Source organism: Mauremys mutica, chromosome 4 (genome assembly GCF_020497125.1).
Source record: "Mauremys mutica isolate MM-2020 ecotype Southern chromosome 4, ASM2049712v1, whole genome shotgun sequence".
Taxonomy (NCBI): domain Eukaryota; kingdom Metazoa; phylum Chordata; order Testudines; family Geoemydidae; genus Mauremys; species Mauremys mutica.
This window is the reverse complement of record NC_059075.1, coordinates 160,722,359-160,738,990: the sequence shown is the minus strand read 5'-3', so window position 1 is coordinate 160,738,990 and position 16,632 is coordinate 160,722,359. Positions and strand designations below refer to the sequence as shown.

General features: G+C 41.2%; 2 protein-coding genes across 2 annotated transcripts; both read left to right on the top strand.

Annotated features, from left to right (window-relative positions):
* The first annotated feature begins 618 nt into the window (after window positions 1–618).
* On the top strand, window positions 619–1,548 carry LOC123369782 (olfactory receptor 4S2-like). The gene has a single exon (XM_045015733.1). It carries the CDS (start codon window positions 619–621, stop codon window positions 1,546–1,548), a length of 930 nt encoding a protein of 309 aa, XP_044871668.1.
* Window positions 1,549–10,154: 8,606 nt separating this feature from the next.
* On the top strand, window positions 10,155–11,084 carry LOC123369781 (olfactory receptor 4S2-like). Its single transcript, XM_045015731.1, has one exon. The coding sequence runs from the start codon at window positions 10,155–10,157 to the stop codon at window positions 11,082–11,084; it is 930 nt and encodes a 309-aa protein (XP_044871666.1).
* Window positions 11,085–16,632: the final 5,548 nt, after the last annotated feature.

The following is a 16,632-nucleotide window of genomic DNA, read 5'->3' as shown; positions in this document are numbered from 1 at the left end:
CCACTGAAACCATTTTTTCCAGTTAAAATGGCTTTTCAACTAAATGTAAATGTTGTGAAATAATTTTGTGATGAAAAGAATCAGACAAGTTTTCAAACATTGGTTACAGAACGAGATAACTCAGTTTCATGTTTGCATGCAAAAAAAAAACTTTTTTAAGCCTTTATGTGCTGAGATGCAAAGGTAAGAGATATGGTTATCCTTGGTTGAAAAATGGGATTTCTGAAAGTGTTTAACAATGTAGTACAAATAAAATAGAATGAGTATCATGGAAGAGCTGATTGCAAAGCGTAGTTAAGGTTAAATTTTTCACTTCCAGTTAAAATCTTTGATGATTCACTATGGGGGAAGAATAGAATGAATCGGCTTCAGAGTTTCCACTCTAATTATTTGGAGTATATACTGTTCATGGCAATATGCAAATCTAGCCAATCTCCTCTAGTTCCTTGAGTTACAAAGTGCTCATTTTCATTTTTGGACAAAGTCTACCACTTCACTAAATGCATCTTGACATTCATCTCGTCACCGGTCACTATCTGTTGATTGTTCCTATCCTTGTTTTGTGTCATGTCAGGTGGATTAGCGGTATTCCATATACCCGTTATTTAAACTGAGTCCATGGAGCCCACATGGAATGTGACTGAATTCGTCCTTTTAGGACTTTGCCACAATGAGATGTTACAGCCTGTGTGTTTTGTGTTCTTTGTACTCCTCTATATCGCTACTGTGCTGGGAAACCTTCTAATTATTGTCACTGTAAAGAAGAGCCAGGATCTGAAGTCTCCCATGTATTTCTTCCTCAGCTACCTGTCCTTTGCCGACATGTGCCTTTCCTCTTCCACAGCCCCAAAACTGATTGCGGACTTCTTCGTGGAGAGGAAAACCATCTCCTTTGACGGCTGCATAGCACAACTGTTTGTGTTCCATTTCTTCGGGTGCAGTGAAATTTTCCTCCTCACAGTGATGGCGTACGATCGTTACATCGCGATCTGCAAACCCCTCCATTACACAACCATCATGACCAGGTGTGTTTGTGGCTCCCTGGTGATGGCTTCATGGCTGGGTGGCTTTGTGCATTCCATAGTTCAGACTCTCCTGACTATCCAGTTACCCTTCTGTGGGCCCAACGAGATTGACCACTATATCTGCGATGTGCAACCTTTGCTGAAACTGGCCTGCACTGACACTTATCTTGTTGGCGTCATGGTCATTGCCAATAGCGGGATACTTTCCCTGACCTGTTTTGTTGTGCTGGTTGTGTCCTATGTCATCATCTTAGTCTCCTTGAGAACTCGCTCCTCCGAAGGTCGTCGCAAAGCTCTTTCCACCTGTGCCTCCCATATTGCTGTAGTGATTATATTTTTTGGGCCATGTATCTTCATGTATTTAAGACCTTCCACCACCTTCTCGGAGGATAAGATGGTGACGGTGTTCTACAGCATTCTCACCCCGGTGCTGAATCCCTTGATCTACACCCTGCGCAATGAGGAGGTGAAAAATGCCATGAGAAAATTAGGGAGCAGAAAAGTGACGTTAGGGGTGAAATGAAAAATGGGATGTGTGGAATGATGGTAGTTCTTCCAAGTAATGCTATTCATCAGGAATTTGAAAGAAAGGAGATTTTAGTATCACAGGTGTTCAGTTTTTCTGTGAAAATTCCCAATGATTTTCTTTGAAGCCTGCCATGTGTAGCCTGTAGGATTAATCTGCTAACATATATATATATATACTATAAGAAAAGAGTATATATAATAATTATATAATTATATATAATATTTTCTTATAGTTTAAGTATTTGGTTTATTGTACTAGGTTTGGAGATTTATACTAAAGTAAATTTGGCTGTAATGCAAGAGACCTACAGGCCGTATCCTATATGTTAAGCTAAGGCAAAGTTAGCATATCTAGATTAAGACCTTTTATCCAGAAGGCAAAGTTGATCTACATCTTGTTACCTAAATAGTTAGGACCTTTTATCTAGACCAATAGACAATGGGAGAATGGCATGGGGGGGCGGGGTTCAATTTGTACCCAGAGACTTAACAGGTACACCACAGGGAAAGAACTGAAATGACTAAAGAACTTAAATAATATAAGTGTGTAGGTACATGTCATCAATGCGCACATACCTACTAGCCTATGGGGTAAGCAAACCCTAACATTTTGTGGAAGGTAATTTGGGCATAAGAGGAAGAATTTCTGGCACTTGTGCCCTCTAAAACAGGTGACCCACCTCGCTAGAGTATTCTATTTCTGCTCTATCTCTAGTCCTCTTCTCTTCTCTTCTCTTCTATCTCTCTACTAGGACTACTACTATTAGTAGGCTGTGCTTGTTCTTAACTTTCTAAGTTTCAGGGGAAATAGCAAAGTTTTGTTTCCCTAAACTTTTATTCTTAGTTTGTTTATTAGGTTTTCTGTTTAAGTTTGTTAGTCAAGTAAACCCTAAATTAGTTCTGATAGCTCTGAGCATTAGTTTCTTCTAAGCACTGCCTCTCTCACATAAGAATTGAGAAACCTGAACCGCAAGGCTGGTCCTGTATCTCTTATGCCCAGGTTATCAAGGATGGGTGTGAGTATATCAACGAAAGCTTTGCAGCATATCATACTATATTACCATCTGTATCTTTTGAATAGCAGTAATGCAATTGTAACTTTGAACTCTGATTATTTTACCGTTTACTTACTATTTCATTGATTTTAATAAAAAGTCTTTACAGCTTTATCTGTGAGCTTCCTTTCATACCCCCGAGGGTCCTTTGTAAATTCTGTGGAGCCTGATTGGGGACAAGCACTTTTATCTTCTGATCAAACAGATTGGCGAGCCTAAAACCCATACGAATTATTATTAATAACCAATTATTAATAATAATATTAATTAAATTAGAATAAAATTAAATCTATTGCTTACATTAATATTATTGGTACACCCTAAATTAGGCTATACATTTCCATTCTACTTTGATGTGAATGCTTCCAACATTTAAGGCTCAGTGAAAAGTGGAAATTTTTCCAGTTCTAGCATTGGAGCAGTATGACCCAGCGATAGCCCTGGACTCCGGCTCTGAAGTCCTGGGGTACTAGTCTTGGTTCTGTTACATTATGAATTTGGGTCAGTCACTTCCTTTCTCTGTACCTCTGCTTCCCTCCCATGTTTTGCTATTTTAGACTGTAATCTCTTCAGGGCAGGTAGGGTCTTTTACTATGTTTCTACAGCACCAAGCACATGGAGTCCCAGGTTCTGTTTAGGCCATTAGGCAATGCTGCAATACTACTAATAGTAATAATTTTGCATATTGTTCTTATGAACATGTAGGCATGTGCTCACTATGAGGATCTGTTAAATGCAATGTAAATGTTAAATGCAATATAAACGGTATGTGTGTTCCATTCTACGCATCCGAAGAAGTGAGCTGTAGCCCATGAAAGCTTATGCTGAAATCAATTTGTTAGTCTCTAAGGTGCCACAAGTATTCCTGTTCTTTCTGTGGATACAGACTAACACAGCTTCTACTCTGAGTCCTGGTGATGAGATGCTCAGATTCACCTCGATTAATTACAGTGATGCTACATGTCCTTCTAAACAAGCTACATTCAATTTGAGACATTAACACTCATTAAAGTAGGGAAAGAACAAGTTAAAAGTTACTTGGAAAAGTTAGATGTCTTCAAGTCACCAGGACCGGATGAAATGCATCCTAGAATACTCAAGGAACTGGCTGAGGAGGTATCTGAGCCATTAGTTATTATTTTTGAAAAGTCCTGGAAGGCAAGAGAGATTCCAGAAGACTGGAAAAGAGAAAATATAGTGCTTATTTGTAAAAAGGGAAATAAAGGCAACCCAGACAATTACAGATCAGTCCGCATCACTTCTGTACCAGCTAAGATAATGGATCAAATAATTAGGAAATGAATATCTAGAAGATAATAAGGTGGTAAGTGACAGTCAGCATGGATTTGTCAAGAAGAAATCATGTCAAACCAACCTGATAGCTTTTTTGACCGGGTAACAAGGCTTGTGGATAGGGGGAATGTGGTAGATGTGGTCTATCTAGACTTTAGTAAGGCTTCTGATACAGTCGTGCATGACCTTCTAATTAAGAAAGTAGGCAAATACAATCTAGATGGAGCTATTATAAAGTGGATGCATAACTGGTTGGAAGACTGCTCCCACAGAGTAGTTATCAATGGTTCACAGTCATGGCGGAAGAGCAAAATGAGTGGGATCCTGCAGGGATCAGTTCTGGGACCGTTTTTTTCAATGTCTTCATCAACAATGTAGATAAAGGCATAGAGAGTACACTTATAAAGTTTGTGGATGATACCAAGCTGGGAAGGCTTGCAAGTGCTTTGGAGGATAGGATGAATATTCAAAATGATCTGGACAAACTGGAGAAATGGTCTGAAGTAATTAGGATGAAATTCAGTAAGGACAAATGCAAAGTGCTCCACTTAGGAAGCAACAATCAGATGAACACATACAGAATGGGAAATGACTGCCTAGGAAGGAGTACTGTGGAAAGGGATCTGGGGTCCTAGTGGACTACAAGTTAACTATGAGTCAACAGTGTAAAGCTTTTGCAAAAAGAGCAAACCTCCTTCTGGAATGTATTAGCAGGAGTATTGGAAGCAAGACACCAGAAGTAATTCTTCCGTTCTACTCTGCACTGATTAGGCCTCAATTGGAGTACTGTGTCCAGTTCTGGGTGTCACATTTCAGGAAGGATGAGGCCAAATTGTAGAGAGTTCAGAGAAGTGCAACAAAAATGATTAAAGGTCTAGAAAACATGAGCTATGAGGGAACATTAAAAGAATTGGGTTTGTTTAGTCTGGAAAAGAGAAGACTGAGAGGGGACATAAGAACAGTTTTCAAGTACCTAAAAGGTTGTTATAAAGAGGAGGGAGAAAAATTAGTCTCAGTCTCTGAGGATTGGACAAGCAATGGGTTTAAATTGCAGCAAGGGCGGTTTAGGTTGAATATTAGGAAAAACTTTCTAACTGTCAGGGTGGTTGGGCACTGGAATAAATTGCCTAGGGAGGTTGTGGAATCTCCATCATTGGAGATTTTTAAGCGCAGGTTAGACAAACACCTGTCAGGGATGTTCTAGATGGTGCTGGGCCTGCCAGGAGTGCAGGGGACTGGACTTGATGACCTCTCCAGGTCCCTTCCAGTCCTGTGATTCTATGAAAATGTTGACTATTATATTATTATAATCTGACATGAGATGTCCCATTATGACATAACTTGACAATTAAGCACCACCACTATGAAAATAATAAAAGTATAGTAAAAATGAAAATATAGTAGAAAACATTGCAAATTAAAAAGTTTTAATTATTTTTCTGAAATTAAATTTTCTAATTTCTTTTTGTGGGAATTTGCACTGAAGTAGATATGATTTCATGAAAAAAATCATTTACATTGATATGACATTGTTGGACAGAAAACTAAACAAAAACCTTTTGAATGCACATAAACATTTTATGTACTCTATGGCCTTGCTAAAATATACAAAATCATACAGAGCACTTGTGGAACAATGGGCCAAATGCTTGATTCCTAGTCAACTGCAGCTGTGTTCCATCATTGCCAGAACAAATCCTTACAAAGGTGGAATCTCCATATTTTATTTTTACAATGCAGCAGAGTGTCAAAATCCTGGAGGTTGCAGGTTCCATTAAGAATTTCCTTTCATTGTTGGTAACTTAGTAACTTTTGAAGTAGGATCCGGATCTAATGATAACTTTTTTTTTTATAATCTTGTTCTTATCCCAGATAAACACCAACACAGGGATACAATGGTAACATCCAGAGATACTTAGCCTAGGTCCAGTGGGCATAATTAAAACTTCTTTGGAAAACAAAAGTTCTGTAATGATGCAAGTTGCAAACTAAATTATACTCTTACACACACTTAATTACTTAGCTACAAAGAGAGAATATGCCATGCACAATAAGAGTAGAGGAATCTCCAGATGCTGAAGTAAACTTGGAACAAAAGAATTACAGACACTGGTTTGCTTCACTCATTATTTTGTTTTGATTTTTCTAAAAAAATCTTTCATTTTTTGGGTTCAAAATGACTTTTTGTTTTAACATTTCTTTTACTTTTATTTAAACAAATAAAAAAATATTCAGAATTGCACAAAACCAAATCAACATGTTTCATTAATGGTCAAACAAAATATTTCATTTGACCCAAAATGAATTTAATTTTTTAAACTTTTCCATTTACCAAAACTTTCATTTTGGTTCAGCCGAAACAGTTCCTCTCCCCCACAACTTATCTTTGGAATTTCCAGTGAACTGAAAAATCTATTTACACAGCTCTACTTAGAAGCGATGGATGTTCACACCAACCATTTACTAGAGGGCTAATTCTCCATTGCTAAACTTCTCAAGATCCCTCTTCCTGAGCATTAGGAGACAACTGAAGGCTTTAACACAGCAGTTCCTGCAATGTCTTGTTATGTAGAAAGGTGTCAGTGGAATGAACCAGATATGAATCACGTTTGCAATAGAAAGGCCTCAAAGCTATAGCACAATCTGTTGGTAAAACATCTAATTTTAAGTGTGAGGCACAGAACAAAAAAAGGGACTAAAGACCAAATTTGACAAGGTATTTAGATGTTGTTCTGCTCCGTATCACAAGGCCTGAGTGACTTAGATTGCTGAATCCCATTGTCAAAAGTGATTTAGACACTTAGAAGCCTAAGTCTCATTGTGACTTAGGCTGCTTAGAACCTGCCAGTTTTGAAAAGGCAGTGTAGCTAAGTCCCTTAGCTCTTATAATGGCGAGTGGAGAAATGCCTAAAAATCTGGGCTTGACTGTCAACACGCACCAAAAGTTTGCCTGAAAGATGGATCCAAAGCAATATGGCGTAGCTGCCTCTTCACTGTTGCTTCCAATGGAAGCACCTTGACATGCTTTGGGAACGCATTAGTCAAGGCAATGACATACTTCCACTATATGATTCACTCTATATATTTCTGCTGTAACTTCACAGCTCGTTGGCTTTTACCTCATGCTAAGTTGGCAGAAATAGGGCTTTGGGTGGGTAATTGGCTTAGGGATGCCACAAAGGGCACTCTGAGCCTTGTGTCTATTCAGCAGGAGGGGCATCAGATTCCTTCACCCTCCCCACCATCTTGGATATGTGGATTCTGTGCTCTCCTCCTCCATTTGATGCGGCCACTCTCTGGGGGCACAGAGCTAGCACACACAGACCCCCACCCAGGCATGGGTCATGAGGCCTAGGAGCAGCATGGGGATGACTGAAGGTTCGGTGCTGTTCTTTGCTCTGCTGAGACAGGTCGATTAGTGGACCCAGGAGCAAAGCATGGTGAGGAATTGGCCTCCCTGTGTTATAGGGCAGACACCTTGGAAGCCACAAACAGCAGCTCTGCAGGTACATGGATAATTTCCTTGCTTAGGTCCTCTGTCCTCTGACCTTAATGGGGCTTTGTAGCAGGGTGGACCCCTGCTCCGGCCTTGAAGGGGTTAAAAACAGCCCTGGGAAGGGGCCGAGGCTTAAGAAAGCAGCCTTGAAGCTGGGCTGATTGGGGGAATTGGCTGCAGCTGGGCCACACCCCAATCAGGCCACAGCTGGCCCCTATAAAAGGCTGTGAGCCAGAAGCCCAAGGACACAGTCTCTCTCTGCCTTCAGAGAGAGAAGGGCCTAGCAGTGGGCCAACAGGTACTGGGGGTTGCAGAGGGCAGCCCAGGGGTAGGCCAAGGCAGCAGGTCCAAACCCCTTTGCCTGTGATGAGTAGGCTGATCCTGCAGTCTGCCCCAGAGTGTGGGGCTAGACAATGACTGGCAGTAGCCAATACTGAGGCAAGGTGGGGATGGAGTGTGAGGGTTCCCCAAGGAGGGGAGACCCAGAGAGAAAGGGGTTACTGCCAGGGGGCAGCACCCCCATGTAAAAGGGCACCGGGTCCAGGGAGGGACACGGGGGGCCTGAAGACAGGCGGATCACTGGCCTCCAGAGGGCACTCCAGCGCTGGAAAAGAGCTAATTCCCGGAGTCACCAGCAGGAGGCGCCGCAGGGGTGAGTACCACCCGTCTACAGGCTTCAAGAGGCTTCCGCAGCCCCTCCATTGTTTCCATTCATGACTGGGACAGTGGGAGTTTACTGAAGTCAGCCGGGATCCCTACTTAGAGTTAGGAAGGGATTGGCAGGCCACCAACCTGCCAAATTCAATACAGAATGAAAAGAGTCCGAGTGAACAGTTTGTGAACAACTCAGAAGTGAAAATTACCCTTCTGAACGTTGTCATGTATACTTCAGAGTTTCAAATATGGTCAAAGAAAATCGGTATTGCCTGTATGAATTATTTGCTTAGCAAAAATGGGGATAAATTCTCAATGAATGCTATGTCAATGGGATAGTTTGAGTGTCTGAAATGGCTGCTTGATCTGGCCATATCATTGCAATTGTGGTTTCATGACACAGTGTTTTGTTGCCACAGGGAATAACTAAGTCTTCTCTTACGATGGACCAGTTTGTCTATGGCTGCATAAGTAGAAGGGATAGTATCAATCCATATTCTCTTCCCTCCCACCCCCATGGACAGATTTTGAAAAGCCGTACAAAGTACAAACATCTTCTAGATCCTTGATTCCATGGTCCCACTACTGTTTTTGTAGCAGATTCCATCTGTGACACCCAACACACCAAGGATTTAACTGGAGATCTCCGGAGGTAAAGGCAGGAGTTGGTACAGCTTGAATTAAAGAGCAACAGCTTCAGCACTAAGGCACATAGGAAGGTCGGAGACACACATTCACTAGTGAGTTACACTTTCACTATGAATGGTATCAAGTGCCAAGATAAGATGGGAGGTCCCAGCCCCAGTGATGCTGCTAGACTTCCCACACTTTCCACAGCAGTGGGACCCCAGACTAAGCATGAGGTGGAATACAAGATAACATCCTGGAATGTGAGCAGCTGTGGCCACATCACCAGGCATTTCCTCAGAACTCCCATCATCCTGTGCAGCCAGGGTGTTTCTGAGAACTGATGCTGCAGTGAAATCTCATTGCCCCAGTCTTGTCACAAGCCCTGGTCCTGTCACAGCTGAGTCACATAATCACATAGAAGAGAAATCCAAGCATTATTCAGTCCCATAGATCAGTGATTAAGGGATGATGCAAAAGCCACTGAAGTCAACCTAGCAATTTTCCATTAATTTTAATGGGCATAAGTTCTCTTTGGTGAAGGCCTGGTCCAATGTCTGTTCACACACAGCAGGTCCACAGAGCTTGTTGCCTTTTGCCCAAGTTCCCGAGGTCCACTTTCTAAGCATAGGAGTGAAATGAGGAACTTGAGACAGGATTTCCTGTGCCCTCTTCTTATGTAGGGGACAAAAATAGAAGGAACCAGAGAATAGCAAGATCTCTAAGGCCATCACTTGGTGAAAATATGAGAAGGCAGGTGAGGGGGCTTGTCATATTGAAAGATGGAGTTTGAAAACAATGAAAGGGACTAACTCTCAGCAGAGCTTTGAAAGTTTGCTTCAAAGACCTGTTTACAGTTGTATAGGGGAGTGCTTCTCCAAACTATTTCCAGTGGAGAAGCCTTGAAAAACCACTGGGAGCTCATTAACCAGGCAATGACGCACTGCCACTACATATTTATTTTAAATAATTCTGCTGTGACTTCACAGCAGAGAGAGAGACAATTTTTCCCAGAGATCTTGTTGGGTCTTAGATTTTCCAGAGTGAGGGATGGGGACGGTCTCAGACCTGAGGCTTTGTGAGTTGGGAGAGTGGTTGATGTGAAAAGATTCCTGAGGTCTTACTTGACCATACCACTTCTCCAGTTCGCGACTTTGGCTTTGTCAGAATTGACAGATAGCAAAGGACATCCTAACACTATGGGGGAAGAATAGAATGAATCGGCTTCAGAGTTTCCACTCTAATTATTTGGAGTATATACTGTTCATGGCAATACGCAACTCAAGCCAATTTCCTCTAGTTCCTTGAGTGACATAGTGCTCATTTTCATCTTTGGACAAAGTCTACCACTTCAGTCAATGCAAATTGACATTCATCTCGTCACCGGTCAATATCTGTTGATTGTTCTTCCCCTTGTTTTGTGTCATGGTAGGTGGATTAGCGTTATTCCATATACCCGTTATTGAAACTGATTCCATGGAGCCCACACAGAATGTGACAGAATTTATCCTTTTGGGACTTTGCCACAATGAGATGTTACAGCCAGTGTGTTTTGTGTTCTTTGTATTCCTCTATATTGCTACTGTGCTGGGAAACCTTCTAATTATTGTCACAGTAAAGAAGAGCCAGTATCTGAAGTCTCCCATGTATTTCTTCCTCAGCTACCTGTCCTTTGTAGACATATGCTTTTCCTCTGTCACAGCCCCAAAACTGATTGTGGACTTCTTCGTGGAGAGGAAAACCATCTCCTTTGATGGCTGCATAGCACAGCTGTTCGTAGCGCATTTCTTCGGGTGCACTGAAATATTCCTCCTCACAGTGATGGCGTATGATCGTTACATCGCAATCTGCAAACCCCTCCATTACACAACCATCATGACCAGGTGGGTTTGTGGCTCCCTTGTGATGGCTTCATGGGTCAGTGGCTTTGTGCATTCCATAGTTCAGACTCTCCTGACTATCCAGTTACCCTTCTGTGGGCCGAACGAGATTGACCATTATTTCTGCGATGTGCACCCTTTGCTGAAACTGGCCTGCACTGACACTTACCTGGTTGGTGTCGTGGTCATTGCTAATGGCGGGATGATTTCCCTGATCTGTTTTGTTGTGCTGGTTGTGTCCTATATCATCATCTTAGTCTCCTTGAGAACTCGCTCCTCCGAAGGTCGTCGCAAAGCTCTTTCCACCTGTGCCTCCCATATTGCTGTAGTGATTTTATTTTTTGGGCCATGTATCTTCATGTATTTAAGACCTTCCACCACCTTCTCAGAGAATAAGATGGTGACGGTGTTCTACACCATTCTCACCCCGGTGCTGAATCCCTTGATCTACACCCTGCGCAATGAGGAGGTGAAAAATGCTATGAGAAAATTAGGTAGCAGAAGAGCGACGTTAGGGGTGAAATGAAAAATGGTATGTGTGGAATGATGGTAGTTCTGTCAAGTAATGCTATTCATCAGGAATTTGTGAGAAAAGAGATTTTAATATCACAGGTGTTCAGGTTTTCTGTGAAAATTACCAATGATTTTCTCTGAATTCTGCTATGTCTAGCCTATAGGATTAACCTACTTACATATATATATACATATACTATAAGAAAAGATTATATATAATAATTATATAATTATATATAATATTTTCTTATAGTTTAAGTATTTGGTTTATTGTACCAAGTGTGTAGATTTATAATAAAGTAAGTTTGGCTGTAATGCAAGAGACCTACAGGCCATATCCTGTAGGTTAAGCTAAGTCATAGTTATAATATCTATATTAAGACCTTTTATCCAGAAAGCAAAGTTGATCTACATCTTGTTACCTAAATAGCTAAAACATTTTATCTAGACCAATAGACAATGGAAGAATGGCATGGGGTGGGTTTCAGTTTGTACCCACAGACTTAACAGGTACACCACAGGGAAAGAACTGAAATGACTAAAGAACAGAAATAATTTAAGTGCGTAGGTACATGTCATCAATACGCACATACATACTAGCCTATGGGGTAAGCAAACCCTAACATTTTGTGGGGGAGGAATGAAATTTGGGCATAAGGGGAAGGATTTCCGGCACTTGTGCCCTCTAAAAGAGGTGACCCACCTCGCTAGAGTATTCTATTTCTGCTCTATCTCTAGTCCTCTTCTCTTCTCTTCTATTCTATCTCTCTACTACGACTCCTACTATTAGTAGGCTTGTGCTTGTTCTTAACTTTCTAATTTTCAGGGGAACTAGTTTTTTAGGTTTTCTGTTTAAGTTTAAGTTAGTCAAGTAAACCCTAAGTGAGTTCTGATACCTTTGAGCATTAGTTTCTTCTAAGCACTGCGTCTCTCACTGAAGAATTGAGAAACCTGAACCGCGAGGTTGGGCCTGTGTTTCTTATCAGCAGGTAATCAAGGAAGGGTGTGAGTATATTAACCAAAGCTTTGCAGCATATCATACTATATTACCATCTTTATCTTTTGAATAGCAGTAATGCAATTGTAACTTTGTAACTCTGATTATTTTACCGTTTACTTACTATTTCATTGATTTTAATAAAAAGTCTTTACAGCTATATCTTTGAGCTTCTTTTCAAACCACGAGGGTCCTTTGTAAATTCTGAGGAGCCTGATTTGGGACAAGAACTTTTATCTTCTGATCAAACAGATTGGTGAGCCTAAGAACCATACTAATTAATATTAATCACTAATTAGTAATAATAATATTAATTAAATTAAAATAAAATTAAACCGATAGCTTACATTAATATTATTAGTACACCCTAAATCAGGCTACATATTACCATTCTACTTTGATGTGAACGCTTGCAACATTTCAGGCTCAGTGAAAAATGGAAATTTTTCCAGTTCTTTATTCAATTTTATACCTAATTTCAGTTAGATGATTTGTGGTCATTGTTGTAGTCCCAGTAGTACTGGAGCAGTATGACCCAGTGATAGCCCTGGACTCCGGCTCTGAAGTCATGGGGTACTAGTCTTGGTTCTGTTACATTATACATTTGGGTCAGTCAGTTCCTTTCTCTGGACCTCTGCTTCTCTCCCATGTTTTGCCATTTTAGGCTATAATCTCTTCAGGGCAGGTATGGTCTTTTACTATGTTTGTACAGGACCAAGCACATGGAGTCCCAGTTTCAGTTGAGGTCACTAGGCAATGCTGCAATACTACTAATAGTAATAATTTTTCATTATGTTCTCATGAACATGTAGGCATGTGCTCACTGAAAGGATCTGTTAAATGCAATGTAAATGTTAAATTCAATGTAAATGGAATGTGTGTTCCATTCTGTGCATCTGAAGAAGTGAGCTGTAGCCCACGAAAACTTATGCTGAAATCAGTTTGTTAGTCTCTAAGGTGCCACAAGTACTCCTGTTCTTTTTGTGGATACAGACTAACACGGCTGCTACTCTGAGTCCTGGATATGAGATGTTCAGATTCACCTCGATTAATTACAGTGATGCTACTTGCCCTTCTAAACAAGCTACATTCAATTTGAGACATTAACACTCCTCCTCACAATCAATAGATTCTTGCAAACTTTCTGAATGTGACCACCAGAACATCGGAGCACTCAAAGCAGAGCATATCTCCAGTTGTGAGAATACGAGACTCCTCTCAAACAAATCTATTTGAGCCGTCCCTATCCTCCCATCACATACACATGCAGAAAGCTCATCTTTTTAGAATATGAGCCATCCAGGCCACCCAAGAGAGCTGCCCCACTTAGATACCATGGTTAGCAATCTCCGGAGAAGGAGCAAGACTGAACTTTTTCACCCTTGCGCTTGTCTCTCATGGACAAGGCTAACACCAATAGGTCAAGGAGCAAGGAGCTGAATTGTTATGACTAGATTATTTCATTCACCCAACAATACAGTTGGTAGAAGGCAATGGTATTTGGTTAATGTTGACTTGGGATGGTTTGAGATGAGTAGGAAAGGACCTCCTAGCTTATCGCCTCCTCCACCTGTGGGTTCCTGCCTCTTGGAATTTGCCCCACAGTAGAAAAGAGTCATGTCCCAGAAGTCCTGATACTGCATTACGAAGTCACATCAGCATGTGATGGCTTTGTGTCATACAAACAGCTTGGTAAATCACTGTTGATTCAACATGAAGATAAAATGTCATCACACCATGATGCTGGTTTATGATACCCAAAACAAACGTAAGGCTATTTAACTGGACCTCAGCCCCAAGACTCAGGGCAAGCAAAAACCGGATAACATCAGGAAATTTAATGGGATATGTAGTGCAGGTGGTAATGTCACCATCGCAGCTATTTATTAAAGTCCCTTTTGGAGTTGAATCTTTACATCGCTCTTGAGAAAGTTGAGATAAAATACAATCTTCAGGGGAACTAGTAGGGAGTGAATCTGTAACTTGGTAGAAACTATACACAGAATTTCATGGGGTGGGCCCATTGCTGTGGAGGTAGAAGAGAGGTTACAGCTACTGTTCCTCCTTTTCCATGCCAACTTCTACCAGCTCTGGATTTGGTCCTATTAACTTTTAAAGTAACAGGACATTAGATCCAAAAATAAATTCTTTTGCTGCCTGTTCTCACCGCTTGTAACTATGATCACAGACTCTCCACGAAATCTGTGAACAATTCTTAGAGTGGGTTCCCTTGAGTATAATTAAAAGTTGGTTTTAAGGGGGCCCTGGTACAATGCAACTTTTGAATAAGTTGCAGCAGCAAATCTAATTCCAGATTTTAGCTAAATAAATATTAAATATTACCCACCCCTAGAACTAGGTGATGCAATATAAAATGTTATTGCTTTGCAAATGCTGCTTTAATGAGAGTTTTGAGTGCATGAATTTTACATAACTTACTTTGACTTTTTCTCTTTCAACTTCCTCCCGAGGAGACGGTCAGAAGAAGAGAGTGAACTGGTCAGAGAGATAGGGAAGGAAGCTATTCACTTAGTCCAAGGTCTGCCAGCAAGGACAGAAATAGCCATTGGTCCATTCTGAGCTCAGAAGGGCCTTGGTATGAAAATTTAACTCAGTGCTGACAGGGTTAAATACTCTCCCCAGTTGCTTAAGCACATCATTAGTGACCTCTAGATTGCATTGAGGGACCATAAGATTGGCTCTCATTTCGGGCCTGGGGAGTGAGATTTAAACATCATCCGGCCACAAACTCTTTACTGTACTGATTGTCCAATGGGACACTTTAAATAGCCCTGTAGGAACCAGGTTTCCCTCTAGGTTCTTAAGCTGATTGTACCTGGAAGACTTTGCTTCAGGAGCAGGTTAAAGTAGCAGAAATTAAAAAAATAAACACCTCAGAAAGCATTGACAATGAAGTCAATGTAACCGTCCCACCTGTCTGTCTGTCAGTCTATCTGTGAATCTCTAATGCATCCTTCATCTGGCACTAAATAGAGGGATTTGCTGATATATAATTAGTCTTCCTCTAGGACTGTAGCCTTTGCACCTTCCACTGATAAGCCATATTTCTGAGATATTGTTTTCCTTTACTTTTTCTTTTCTTACAAAGAAATTAAAGCACAAAGGGTCAGATTTCGAAAGGCACTTAGTTGTCTAAATCATGTTAATTTTCAATACCCTTAAAAATCTGGCCCTAAACCCATTGGCGTTAATAGGAATCATACTGTTGACTTCAGTGTGCATTTGACTGGGACCCTAGTGCTGGCTCAGTCCAATTAAACTCACCCCTTTGAGGAACATGTTTTCCACTCTCCATTCATGTTCTGTTGGTTGTTCTGTATTTAAAATGTGTCAAGGCTACAGAGAGGGGTTGGACTGACAGAGCTGGAGACTGAATGTTCGACAGTTATTGCTGGAACAGGTGCCCATCACGCAGACAAAAGATTCCCCTGAAACGTGTCTCAGCCATGACTATGTAAGACCTCACCCCCGACAGCTACTATTGGACTGAGGAATTCAGCACCCATGATTCAAGGGGGAAACCTGGTGCCAATTGTGATGGTGGTTTTTGCTTAGCTAACGCCTGTCCTGTCAGGAACTGTACTGAGAAGCCACCAACTCATTTCACACATGCACCTGAAGAGCCAACAGATTGTAAAAGTCCTGGGCAATTCCTATGGGAATATAATGGAGGAGTTAACGCAGGGCTGACCAACGGGGGTTTGGAAGCTTGGCCGATTACTGCTTCTGCTGCTGGCCTGGTGTTGCCAGAGTCCCTGTTATTTTGTTTAACATTTAAACATATTCTTCAGAATTACAAATATTGTCAAAGAAAATCAGGGTTGCATTCACGACTGGATCGCTCCGCAAAAAAGGGGAAATTTCCCAAGGATCACTGTCACCCTTTGATCATGTCTACAGGCTTCTCTTGTGTGCTAGTTCTTGCAGTATTTTCACAATTGTGGTTTTGTGACCCAACTTCTTGTTGCCATAGGAGTGATGAACGTCACTAATTTCTCATAATGGACAAATACGTGGAATACTGTGTAAGTAGAAGAGAGGGTACCAAGCCTTATTTCCTGCTCCCCATGTGCAGTTATTGCAAAGGCAGATGAAGGAAAAATATAGTCTATATCCTTGACAACCTGGTTCCAATCCTGCCTCTGTGACAGCTTCCATCTGGACTGACACATAGATTCATAGATTGTAGAACTGGAAGGGACCTTGAGAGGTCATCTAGTCCAGTCCCCTGCCCTCGTGGCAGGACCAAATGCTGTCTAGACCATCCCTGATAGACATTTATATAACCTACTCTTAAATATCTCCAGTGATGGAGATTCCTCAAGCTCCCTAGGCAATTTATTCCAGTGTTTAACCACCCTGACAGTTAGGAACTTTTTCCTAATGTCCAACCTAAACCTCCCTTGCTGCAGTTTAAGCCCATTGCTTCTTGTTCTAGCCTTAGAGGCTAAGGTGAACAAGTTTTCTCCCTCCTCCTTATGACACCCATTTAGATACCTGAAAACTGCTATCATGTCCCCTCTCAGCCATAAAGAGTTTAATC